The 13,301-nt window shown below is 37.7% G+C and overlaps 1 protein-coding gene across 1 annotated transcript in view; it reads right to left on the bottom strand.

Annotated features, from left to right (window-relative positions):
• PCDH15 (protocadherin related 15) overlaps positions 1-13,301 on the bottom strand; it is a 1,147,277-nt gene that overhangs the window by 413,651 nt on the left and 720,325 nt on the right. The window contains exon 14 of the mRNA XM_027840684.1: positions 5,838-6,031. Within this exon, the coding sequence (XP_027696485.1) occupies positions 5,838-6,031 (194 nt within the window). The remainder of the gene's footprint in view (positions 1-5,837; positions 6,032-13,301) is intronic.

The following is a 13,301-nucleotide window of genomic DNA, read 5'->3' as shown; positions in this document are numbered from 1 at the left end:
TAATTCAATCTGCAATGCTATTGTATTAGTCTATGTAACCCCAACTATGAAGTAGTAAATGTTATAATCCTATGATCATTTTTGTTCAGATCACAGTAATGACAAGGGTAGGACAACTAGGGCATTGCTTCACATGCCAAAATTCATGGGAGAGAATTTTGGAAAGGATCCACTTTTGACCTTTGATCATCTGGAGACCATGGAACTTAGCCCTTGAGACTCATGTTCCTTCACAAGCTATAATGGTGGTGGTGGTGATAGGGATTTGAATGAAAATGTAGCACCCAGGGGAAGGAATGGGGTCTAAAACCTGGGAGGAAGAGGGAGGTGGGTTGGCAACTCCTTCTCTCATAGCAAATATATCCAGGATATATCAATGCACGGAGGGAAAAGAATTAGAGTATGAGCTATGCACTACTCTTGTGGGTCATTTTACTTGGGCAGCAGGAGACCATTCTAGTCCAGTGCATCAGCAAGCATCTGGATTGCTGAGTTCTTCCCAGAAGACCCAAGACCCTAACATGCCCCCCACCTTATCCTTTGTCATCACCCCTCTATTGCTGCAATAATCTCCAAAGAGTCTGATGTGAATGGAGTTGGGTCTTCTCAACACCTCCCTCGCTGATGAAAAACCAAGCAATTTCCAGCTATGTCTCTACTTCTTATTCTTCATGTGATACAGTGATTCATGGGGAAGAGGACTTCTCAACTGAGATAGTTATTCCCTAGGCAGGTACTTCTTTTTTTCCTAATGGCTACCACTATTATGAGGTGCTTGCAACGAAATAATACATGTGGATGGTGAGAATAACTAGTATATTATTTTACCCACCAGTCCATCAATAAATAACCACAATGAATCATCATCTTCATCATCATAGACTATCATTTATATCACACCTTAAGGTTTGCAATGGGTTTACAGGCATTATCTCATTTAATTCTCACAATAATAATCCTAGGAGGTTAGTGGTATTATCATTTACATTTTACAAACTAAACTAGAGATTAAATGAGTTGCTCAGTACACCACAGATGCTAAGTGTCTAAGGGTAAATTTGAACTCAGTTCTTCCTGACTCCAAGTCCAGAGCTCTGAGCCACCTAGCTATCCAATAAATTCCATCTTGAGTAATATTAGTTAACTATATAACCCTTTACTTTCTGTAAAAGTTTTGAAAGGAACTAACATTTGCCAATAAAATAATATGCATTAAAATGGTTTGAAAAAATCATAATGTTTTACAATTTCAAAATAATATTATTAGTAAAAGCTATTATTATTATTATTAATCCCCATTACAATGATTATAATCTAGGAATCATAACCATTCTACTTTAAGATGATTTTAACATATAGTTTGGAAAGTAATACATAACTATTCTGTTGTCATCAACATGGGTATTCCTTCCAGTAATGAATATAATAATTTTTTCCAGGTCCTTCTATCCTCTTTAACTCTGTACTATATCTTCTTCTGCATTCACCACAGGAGGTTCTTCTAACATGTTAATGGTTTTCCTAGAATTCTCTTAACAACCCAAAGATTACAATATAGCACATGGGGGTTCTCCATTAATTATCTTCTAACTTAAACCTAGATTCCCCATGAAGTTCCCTCCTATTTTCTTTTCTCCCCACATGGACCACTATGGGTTTCTGAAGGGTGGCCTTTTTTCCCTTTCTCCTTATTCAAACTTGTTAATTGATTTTATATTTCTTTTGTCCTTTGTACTTGTCCTTCACAGCCTCGACCCAGTTCTGCTTTTCTCAACAGGAAAATTTGAAAGATAATGGTTGTGTTAAACAACTATTTTTATTTCCTAGGTAGAATTATGTTCAACTTTAAAAAATAATGTATTCTTGCTTAAAAGTCATCTTCTTTAATTTCTGATATCTAATGTGCTAATATATTATTTTTTCATCATAGCCTACACAGAAACTGACCTAATTCTGACTGGTTACATGAATTCATAGGATCATCAATATACAATAGATGCAGAAGAGATCTTAAAAGTCATCTATTACAATCTGCACCTTACAGAAAGGATGAAATTGAGGCCCACATGTTATTAATATTTTCCTAGCCTCCCAGAATATTTTATCTTTGACCTGAAGAATTAAGTTCTTGAAAATCACATTCCTGGCTAACATATGTCAAGGGTTACTCTTAATCCTTGACATATATGCTGTTAATCTACACTTTTCCCTCCAATTCTAATACTTCTGGGCAATTTTCTATGATGATTTCTTGAACAAAAGTATTCTTATTTGGTTTTTATCATGTTCTCCTGCCAACATTGTTAGACTTGAATTATCTCTCCATTCCCTGCTTTCTAGATGAGATGCTTTTGATAACAGATATCTTGTTTTTTTTTAAATTTTTTGTCTTTATTTTGCAATAATATTTTATTGTGTCTTTGGATTTTTGAGTTATTCTTCTTTTTCCATGTTTTTTCAAGCAATCCATTGCTTTTCAAGGCTTCCTGTTAATTTCAGAATGATTCTCTTCTGCAATTTTATTCTAGAATCTTCTTATCTCATAATTTTAAATTAGTGCATAGGGATTTCCCCTTGCTTGCTTATTTCCTAAATCTCTCTACTCCCTCTTCCCCGGCCTTTTCTGGCGTGATTTAGTTCTTGAACCTTTCTCTGTAGGACTGTGGAAGATACTAGATGGATCACTGTTGAGAAGAGACTCCACAACGAGAGGCCAGTGAAAGCAGCTGATTATTGACTGTCCCACCAGTAGAGTGCCTCAAACTTCTATTATTATAATAATGATTATATGCAGTCACTGACCCCAGGGTACAAGGCAACCACTGAGGCATGTGTGTGGATGACAAGAGGAACTTTGTGCCAATAGAGTACCCTCTTTGGTTGATGTTATTATTGTTCTGTTTTGTTTTCTTTTGATGCTTATCTTGCAGCTATTTCTCATCTTCTCTTTTCTGACAGTTGTTTATTTATTATTGTTTTTGAAGCCCCAATTTGGATGGAGATTTTAATTCTACCACCTGAAGAAAAATACTTGCAGTGACTGTCCACTTATAACACACGGCCTTCCAAGCAGTCCTAATTTTTCCATGCTGGATTGATATGTCTCTATCATTAACGAACATCATTTAAGTTTCTCTTTAACTAAACTATTTCTATTTTGAACATCTACAACCCTTTGGCATTCTAACAACCAAGCAATCTAGGCTAACTTTCTACTTAATAATAAAAGAAATGAACTCTGTCCTGGCAGGATGACTTCCGAGCATCTCCAAATGAATGCCAGAGCCAGATAGTGTAAGTGCTACATTCCAACTTATGAGGTCAAAGTGCATAAGTCTTTAAATCATTAAGATCTATAATATTCCTTAGAAGTCAATGACATTTTTTATGCACAGGGAGACTGAGGAACAGAGGAGATACCTGACATGCATACCTTAGTGACTTGGAAAACTCTACAGAGTCCTTGAGGCCAAATTTTATAAAACTCCCTCAACTATTACCCCACCTTGTATTTACACTCTGTCTTTCTCTGGGATCCGATTGAAACACTGATATTATGATTAGTGCTGAGTCCTGACAGATGCACCATGAAAGATTTTCTCAATCCCAAACATAAAATACTCCTTCCATATTTTACTTCTAAAGTAGAAACCTTTCAGGTGACATCTCTGTGGGCTTTAAACTATAGAATGACATGTAAAATCCAAATTCAAATTCATCTTGGCTTGCCCAGGGAAGGGGGAGAGAGTTATTATTCTGAACTTTGTAGGCTTATGTGATATCCATACTTCATATCTGATGGTAGAAAATAATTTAGTGATTTTCAATTGAAACATCACATTCAAGATCAGCAAAGGATAAGTTACCAGAATTAACCTGTATTCAAGTTAAAAGGGAGAAATGTGTTCTAAGGGGCAACAGATATTGGACATGAGTAACAGAAGGTTGGTTTTTCACATATTCATATCAAATTTTGTCACAATTCTGATGAGCAGGGTTTTCACACCATAATTTTACAAGGGAACAACCATCTAGAGTGTCAAAGTAAACTTTTCCCTCCTAAATTTTCTTCTGACTCTCTGGCATGCATGTTTCAGCTGTCTTTTCAAACTGAATCTAGCCTTGTGTCCTGTAGTTGTCTCATCCTGGGACATCTTTCTGCCCTCTGGCCCCTTCTCAGGTAGGTGAGTTTCTCTTGAGGCCTCCACTTAGACATAGGCCCAAGCCATCCTTAACTCATTCTCCTCCCAAGTCTGATTTTAATTTTCATGAATCTGATACTATGTTACTACATGGTTATTCACCTCCTCATCCTATTTTTCCTCTTCCTTTTATATACTGCCTTCAATTAGAATGTTAATTCCCTGGAGGCTGTGACTCTCTTTCTTTTTGTCAGTCAGTCAATAAACATTTACAAAATGTTTATTGTTTACATTTAAATTGTTTATTTTAAAATGTTTATAAAATAAAAATTTATAAAATAAAATAAAGCATCTACTATATGCCAGACACTGTGATAAACACTAGGGATACAAATACAATTAAAAACAAAGACAGCCCCTGCCCTGGAGAAGCTTACAATCTAATAAGAAGACAACTCATGAAAAGAAGTGGAAAAGCAAGGGAGGGTTAGAGGCAATGGAAAGGGGTACAGGGGATGTTAGAGAGTTCCAGAGAAGTCCCAAAGCAGTACAGCTGGTGACAAATGGGCAGAAATAACTGTGTTGCACACCACTATCTCTGGAACCCATGGCCTTGCCCTCCAGTTGCTTATATTTGTATTCCCAGAATGTAGCCAAGTGGGCAGCACATTATAAGCACTGTTTAGAAAAAAAATAAAAATAAAAATAAAACGAAACAAAAAACCTGTTTCCCTGCTTGTCTTAGATCAATACCTTCATAAGACTAAGCAAATAGATTCTTTCATAAAAGATTCAATACAATAAGTACTGTTTAAACATACACTAGGTCTTCCAAAATCTAGGATTTTGTGCTAGGCCATTGGAGACATGTCCTATCTCCCTTCTTAGTCTTCTTTTAAGTTGCACCTCTTCATTCTATTGTTTAGTCAATTGTCTAGGTCTTTCTGCTGCTCCTTATACACAACACTGCATGCCTGGTCTCTGGGCCTTTGCCCTGGCAGGCTCCTGTGCCTAAAATTCACTCTCTCCTCACTTCCACTTCTCCTAATCTAATTCTTTATCACCTTCAAGTCTTAACTCATCATCATCCCTCCCATGAAGCCTTTTCTGATGCTCCCAAATGCTAGTGCTTTCCCCACCAAAATCATCACTTTGAATTTATTTTATATAAACCAACATATATGCAGGTAAATTTTGCCATGTTAACCTCATATGACTATCATTCATTAATGTGTTTGAACTTTTTCTTAGCCTATTTATATTTTCAACTTCTATGACTCCTTGACAATAAAATAAACAAGAAATGCAAATAGTTTCTAAAAATGAGAAGAGAGTCTGTGCTCTTGGAGCTCTGTTATGTAGGAGAAGACTGTCTTGCTCTTCAGTAATAATGTGGACACATGCCTCTGAACTCCCATCCATTACACAGTCTTCTATCCAAGTGAACATATAAACTTGGTGGAGTTAATTTAACTTCTACTTCTTTTGTGGCTTAATAATTGCTCTTATTACTGATTTTTTTCAGCAAATTAAAAAGTGATACAGGCAGTTCCCAGGAATCCAGTTACTGGGACTTTCTGATCTAATTTAGATTTTTAGGAGAAAAAAAATCACACTGTGCCTCAATTTAATTATGAGGCTAAACATAGATCTGGAAGAAGATACTCTATGTATGTGGATTATAATATAAATTACCTTCTCTCTGCAGGTGGTGCATTGTCAGCTGCTTGCACCGTGAGGGCATAGGTCCGCCCCACTGCCAATTCTACTCCTGGTGCGATGGTAACCAGACCCGTGGTCTTATTGATGACGAAGTCGCCCTGATCCCCAACGAGGATCTGGTATGAGATCTCCCCATTTGACCCTTCGTCAGCATCTACTGCAGTGAGCTGGAATTGAAAATCACACATAAATCCTTCAGGAATCAACCTGTCACCAAATTGTCATCCCCATCCCCCCCTCCCCCCACCTAAGGAACTTTCAGAGAAAACCAACAATCAAAAACGAGGGGAAAGTTTTGTCCTCTGGTAGTACTGAATCAGTTAGAAAAATGTTCATTTTCTTTCAGGGGCGGATAAAGAAAGAATGATCTTCTTACTTCTTCAGGTTTACTTTTCTTGGGAATCAAAAGGGACAAAAGAAGGAACCTCATAGTGTGATTCCAAGGAAAGCGTAAGAGATTTGGAGTTGGCTGATCTGAGACCAGATTTTCTTTTTACTACTATGTGTCTACTAGTGTTTATGTGACCCTCAGCAAATCACTTAATCTCTCTGGCCTTCAACGCCTTCATATAAAATGAGAAAAAATTTGTTCTAAGTGAACTAAAACTCAGTATGTAATACTTGATCTAGGAGCATGTAGCAATAGAATTTATAGAAACTTATTTTCTCATTTACTCTCTCTTCCCTTTCCAGCTATCCTCCCCCAATACACACACAAAGACCATCTCTATAAGGAATCTTAAATTCTTTCCTTTTCATTCCTCAATTCCCCATGGTTTTTCTAGCTCTCCTGTAAGCCTTTTTTAAAGTCCTCTTAATATCTCCTTCCCTGGAATCTTCATTATTAGAAAAAAAGTATGATAGAATTCATTTGCACTAAAAATGAGTTATCTATCCTTATGAATTACTTTGCCCAGAAATGTTTGAATTTTACTGGAACTCTGTAAGACTCGGGAATGAATCTTTAACTGGATTGATTTAGTTAAACCAGCCAACAAAAGTGATATTTGGAGGACTTAGGAGCTCTTCCTTCCAATTCTTCCTGACATATCATTTTCATTTGTGCTTAATATGATTGCCTAAAGCTCTCCCTGCATTGGTAATATGGTGATCTCTATCAAATGACTAAGCTTCCCATGTGGGCAACTGTTTGCGGTTATCAGAGAGGGGTCTGATTTGAGTTTACTAATGAAGGATGCTCATCGGTCAGTTGCAGAAAGTGGATTCAGCTAAGGGAAGAAAGACTGAGGGATGTTATAAGATCATAACGCCAATCAACATTTATATGATTTTTAAAATTTGCAATATGCTTTGCATACATTATCTCCACTGAATCTCATAACAAATTGTGGCTCAGGGACTAGAGATATTCCTATGTCCTTTTTGAAGATAAGGAAATGGAGGACAGCTAGGTGACACAGTGGATAGAGCACGGGCCCTGAATTCAGGAGGACCTGAGTTCAAATTCAGCCTCATTTACATAACACTCACTAGCTATGTGACCTTGGGCAAGTCACTTAACTCCATTGCCTAGCCAAAAAAAGAAAAAAAAAAAAGATAAGGAAACAGACCCAGAGAGGGACTTGCCCAAAAGTAAAGGGTGAATAATTGTCAGACCCAAGAATCAAGCCTTAGTCTTTCTTTACTTCCAGCACTCTATCTTCTATGCCAATTTTCTTGGTTTCTGGCGGGTATGCAATTGTGAAATTTGAGCTTTTTGTTTCTTACTGGAAGGCAACAAAGGTTATATGAAATTTGATGCAAGGTCACTCAGAACAAAGTAGAGAGTAATTGTAGTTCACAAGAGAAGGGTGTGCATAACCCTGATTAATAAGTGTGTGTTAAATTAGTTTAAACTAGGAAAGAGTGTGCATGTGTGTGTATGCCTGCAAACACGAAAACACGCACACACACACACACACACACATACAATGTTCCTTCTAGAACTAATTTTCCATTACTCACTCCAGTGGTAAGTTTATTGAAAATGTTTCCCTCCTTTTAGTTGAAATTATTCCCATTTAAAAATAATAATACGCTCAAAGTTTTGTACTAGGGAATTCCATTGTAAGTTACCTTTTAAGTTTCAAACTTCAAATAGTTTACATGTATCCATTTTTGTGTCCATATTATGAACATAAATGACTATATCACCTTGTTTCCTATTTAAATTTTGATTATGATTCACATATGAAAATAAGATAGTATTAATAGAAATAATTTACTAAAGACGGAGAAGGGAATTTTAGAATAAAAGTGAGCAATTAGGAGCTGATGTGTGTCTAGGGGTAGATAGATGTGGTTGTTGAGTGGAAAAGCATCATATAAAAGGATTGTGGAAGTAGGATAAGATTGACAGACCTGGTCCCAAAGGAAAAGGCAGAAGCTGTTTACAAAGACAGTTAAAATGAATGATGGATTTTTGAATGAGGCAATCATTCATGCCAGGGAAACTTATTCTCCTTTATGGGTGGATGAAATTGGGAAAAGAGTGGATGCAGGTAATACAGGCTATATAATCTATTTTAACTTTAGTAAAACACTTAGCATAATGTCTCAGGAATCTTAATTAAAATTTAGTTCTAAATGGATTAGATTTTAACATTCTTCCTGGGATTTAAATTGGTTAATGAAATTTTGTAGTTAATGACAACATATCAAGATAAGAAGAGGTGTCAAGAAGGATGAGGCAGAAATAGGTGTTAGGACTACTCTGGCTTAATTTTTTAAATAATTATTTTGTGGGCAGGAGAAGCAAAAGGATAATTGAATTCAAGGCAGGCTTGTGTTTGACAAGCATCATTAAAAAACAAAAAAAAAGACACAGAGAGGAGTAGCAGTTAGAATCAGGAGTTCTTGGTCCAAAATCCTGTCTCAGATAAACTAGCTGAGCATCTATGGAGAATTCCCAGAAGTCCATGGTACCCTGGGCATTTCTGCAAGTCTTTAAGTAATAGAGTAGTGATTGATGTATGTATGATGAGAATTCCCCAGCAGCCAATCCCCTACATCAATGAAGTAAAAAGTCTAGGTCAATTTTTTTTTTTAAAGACAAAAGACACTACTAAGAATGAAAATATTCTGTGAATGAATGAATGAAAAAAAGAGAAAAAATAGAAGCCTAAAACAGCATAAACACATGCAAATTCATACATCTACACATAAAATACTGCAAAACACTGTAGTGAAGAGAGCGTGAGACTTAGAGTGGAAAGAGGATAAGCTCGAAATGTGTTTGGGCTGCTTGGTACGTATGGGACCTTAGCCAAGTCTTTTGAATTTTCTTTGTCTCAGTTTTCTGACTGTAAAATGAAAGTTTTAGATTAGGAAAGATATTCTTAACCTGGTATCTGTGAATTTGGCTTTTTAAAAAAAATGATAATTATCATTTGATTTCCTTTGCAATCTTCTATATTTTATTGTATACATTTAAAAATATTATTCTGAGAAGGGGTCCAGAGCCTTGACCAGATTACTAAAAGCCTCCATTGTCTCACACACACACACACACACACACACACACACACACACACACACACACACAAATGAGACCCCATAGACATTAATGTTCCTGAGATCCATTTATCTGTATGACCTTGATATTTAAAGTCCTTCCCAGACAGTCTCCAGCTAAGCCTCCCAGATTTATCTTTTTGTGCATTAACTGACTTCCATGCTGTTTCTGTAACTGGACATTCCATTTCCTATTTCCTTCTAGTCTTTGTATTCCCAGAGCTTAGAACAATGACTTGTTTGTTTTTGTGAGAGGAGTATAGGGATCTCCCAATAAGAACTCCCTCCCTCTCCCAGTATGAATTGGTACATCTGGGAATTGTCATGTTAGAGAGTGTTCTGGAACAGTTTAAGTGACTTGTCCAGGGTCACAGAGCTATCAGAGGAAGGATGTGAGCCCAGGCCTTCCTGACTTGAAGATTTAGGATGCCTCTTGCCTGATATCTAGCAAGCATTTAATAAATGTTTATTGGATTGGAGTAATCTTATTTAATTCTTAAATCATGAAATGACTATTACTCAATTATATGACTTGGTGATGAGTAAGATGGAATGATAGGAGCTTTTAATATGGAAAGACCTTTGTGCGGGAGTTGTGTGTGTGTGTGTGCATGTGTGTGTGTGTGTGTGTGCCTGTGTGTGTGTGTGTGTGTGTGTTTATGAGTCATAAGGAACATCAGAATCACTGCTTGCGTGAAGCTGGATGGCTTCCTACTGAATAAAGACCGTGGGGAAGCCCTTCCTCACTTGACTCAGGCTGAATTCAGAATTTCTTTTGAGGCATGAAACCTGCTTTCTCTGTTTGTCTACTTCCTTTTCCGTGTCCCTACTCCTCCTCCTGGTAAAGAGAGCGTTGGAAAAGAAGGAGGAAAGACAGCCAGGAGGAGAGAAGGCACCACTATCCTGCAAGAAGAAATCTACAGTAGCAGCAAGTTGGACCTGCTTTCTAAACAATCTATTTCTAGACTGTCTTTTTGCTCAGACAGTTCCCCTTGCAGGCATTCCCTCTCACCTCACTTCTCATGAGTAGAACACCTGGTTTCTTCCAAGTGCCACCTACCTGATGCTCCAATCAGCAGCTAGTGGTCTCCCACTCCAAAATTATTTTTATTTTTTGTACATATTTTATGTTTTTGTTTGTATCTAGTTTCCTCCCACTATAAGCTTAAGGGCAGAGACTCATTTTTGACTTTCAATCTACACTTAGCACAGTGTCTGGCACATAGTAGGTGATTAATCAATGCCTGCAGAGTTCAAAGAGTGAATCGTAAAGAGAAAGGAGAGGTAGGGAGAAACAGGACACTGGAGAACTGGGTTGTTAGTAGGGTTAATCCATTCATTTGGAAGTCCCCAGGCTTCTTGGCTGGCTTTTAGCCCTTCATAATTCTGGCTGATTTCGGAGTCATCAGGTAGTTGGGGAATTGTGTCGTTATTACTTTAACAGTCACTTCTGTCAGGTGGTTTCCAGGTTAAGATACAAACATATCAAAAAACTATTGATTTATTCAAAAACAAGGTCAGTCAGCAAGGGAAACCAACGTAAGAGCCAGCTAAAATGGACAGAGCTAACTGGATAAACAGACAGAACTCTCTCACTGACCAGAGAAGAATAACGATTTAGCTCAAATGTTTAGCAGTAGCTAATTGTCATGATAGCAGAGGACGCTTCTTTCTTAATTGGGGAATCAGGAGGGGAAAAGGAAAGAAAGATGATCCATGCTCCTGCCTCTTTGCCTTTCAGTTTTATTTCTATTCACATGGAATGAGCACGTGGACTGAGGCTCAGGGCAGAGACTCGCTGTACTTCCTGTGTGAAACATCTGGATGACACAAGAGTCAGTCAAAAAGTCAGTCCAAAAACAATTATCAAACTCCTACTACATGCCTGTCATTGGGGTGAGTGCTGGGGATACAAAGAAAGTCAAAAATAAAAAAGAAATAAACGAAATCCTTGCTCTCAAAGAGCTCAAAGTCTAATAGAGTAAGACTGTGCCTCCTCTGAGGTGATATATGGGCTAGTCTAGGTGGAAGCAAGGGGGAGTTCTGAAATCTTCAAGATCCCGTGAAAAATCCACAGAGACCTAAGGTGGTGAAATGAACAGCTATACTCAACAGATATTTGCCCTACTTCTGTATTCAATGAGGAAAAGAATATCGATCATTTGGATGGAATGCATTTCATGACACAGAATTTCAGAGCTGGAACCGACCTTGGAGGCAACTGAGTACAACCCAAATGTAAACAAGACCTCCATTTGTAACACAGCTGACGAGAGCTCATGTAACCTTGGTTTGAAGACATTGAATGAGGGAAACGGAGGCCCGGTAGAGAGAGTGTTGTACTTGGAGTCAGAGAGACTTGAGTGCAAATGCCATCTCAGAAACTTACTAGTTGTGTGACTCTGGGCAAGTCACTTAAATTTTGCCTTCCTCAGATTCCTCATCTGCAAAATGGGCCTAACAATAGAACCTACCTCAAAGGATTGTTGTGAGGATCACATGAGAAAACATGTATATTGCTTTCCAAAACCTAAAGCAATATATAAGCACTATTTTATTATTAGTAGTAGAAGAAGGAGGAGGAGGAGGAGGAGGAGGAGGAGTACTTTCTCAAGGTTATCAACTTCCCTAATAGATTGCTTGGGCAGCTAGGTGGCACAGTGAATACAGCGTCACCTAGCTGCCCTGAGGAATGATTTAACTTTACAAAATAATTCATACAAGTATCTGCTTGAAATCATTTTCGGCTTCCATGCTTAAACCTGGCCCCTGTCCGCTGTTCCTTCTAAATTCCCAACCACGATGGATGCCGACGTTGTCTTCATGAAGTCCTGAGACTCATTGCTCAGGCTCGGTTCTTCCCATGCTGCCTAACTCCTCCACCATGAACATTTCCCCAGTCCTGTTTTTATTTCTCATACCATTTCCCATTGGTCCCCACCATTCAAATTCTGAACCTTGCTGACTCTTGATTAGACTATCATAATAGCTTCATAACTGGTCTCTTTCTCCCTAGTCTCTCCCTTCTTCAGTAAATGAACTCTTTATAGTATAATTCATAGAATGCTGTATTTGAAGTCAGACAGGCCTGGCTTCAAATCCTGTCTCTGACTCTTACTACATTAGTGACCCTAAGCTTTCTGCCTTGGTCTTTCTGAGCTGCACTTTCCTAATCTGTAAATTTGGGACAATGATACCTTCAGTGACTTCCTCACAGGGTTATCTAGATGGAGATAAGGGATATAAGCACTGGCCACTCTTTAAAGCCTTCATGGAAGCCTGCCCATAGCTCTAAGTATATCTTCCTTCCCATTTCACTCTATTTAACCTTTCCCACATAATTAACTCAAAACAACTGGTATTATGGCTGTTTGAGTAACCTTATCTCCTTACTAAACTGACCTGGCCCCTGAAAGATTTGTCAGTGTCATTATTTATCTTCATATTCTCATCACTTAGCATATATTTCAGTATCTAGTAGGTGCCTGATAAGTATTTGTCCAACAAAATAACTAGAGGCCATCCTGTACCCACATATGCTCACAATCACTTTACTAAGTAGAGATCATTTCCCATAAGACTAATAGATCATGGTGTACATTCATATAGATAGATGAAGATCAATGAAACACTTTGAAATATTGTCATCCATATCCTAGACACATTCAACAGTATCAAAACCCTCTGTGTCTCTGTGTGTCTTCCTTCCATGGGGCTCAACATCTCTTAGAGATGGTCTAGAAAACTTTAAGTTTCACAAACTCTCTTGGCTTAGTCCCTAACATCATCTAGCCTACTCCTGTCATTTTACAGGTAAAAATTAAAACAAACTAACAAACAAACAAACAAAAACTGAGGTCCAGAAGGTTAAGGAAGTGACTAGTCTAAGAGGATGAATGTGTGATAGATGTACAATAGATTAAG

The sequence above is a fragment of the Vombatus ursinus genome, unplaced genomic scaffold, assembly GCF_900497805.2.
Source record: "Vombatus ursinus unplaced genomic scaffold, bare-nosed wombat genome assembly UNPS02014847.1, whole genome shotgun sequence".
NCBI lineage: Eukaryota > Metazoa > Chordata > Mammalia > Diprotodontia > Vombatidae > Vombatus > Vombatus ursinus.
The sequence above is the reverse complement of the archived record's forward strand: the minus strand, read 5'-3'. Positions and strand labels throughout refer to the sequence as shown.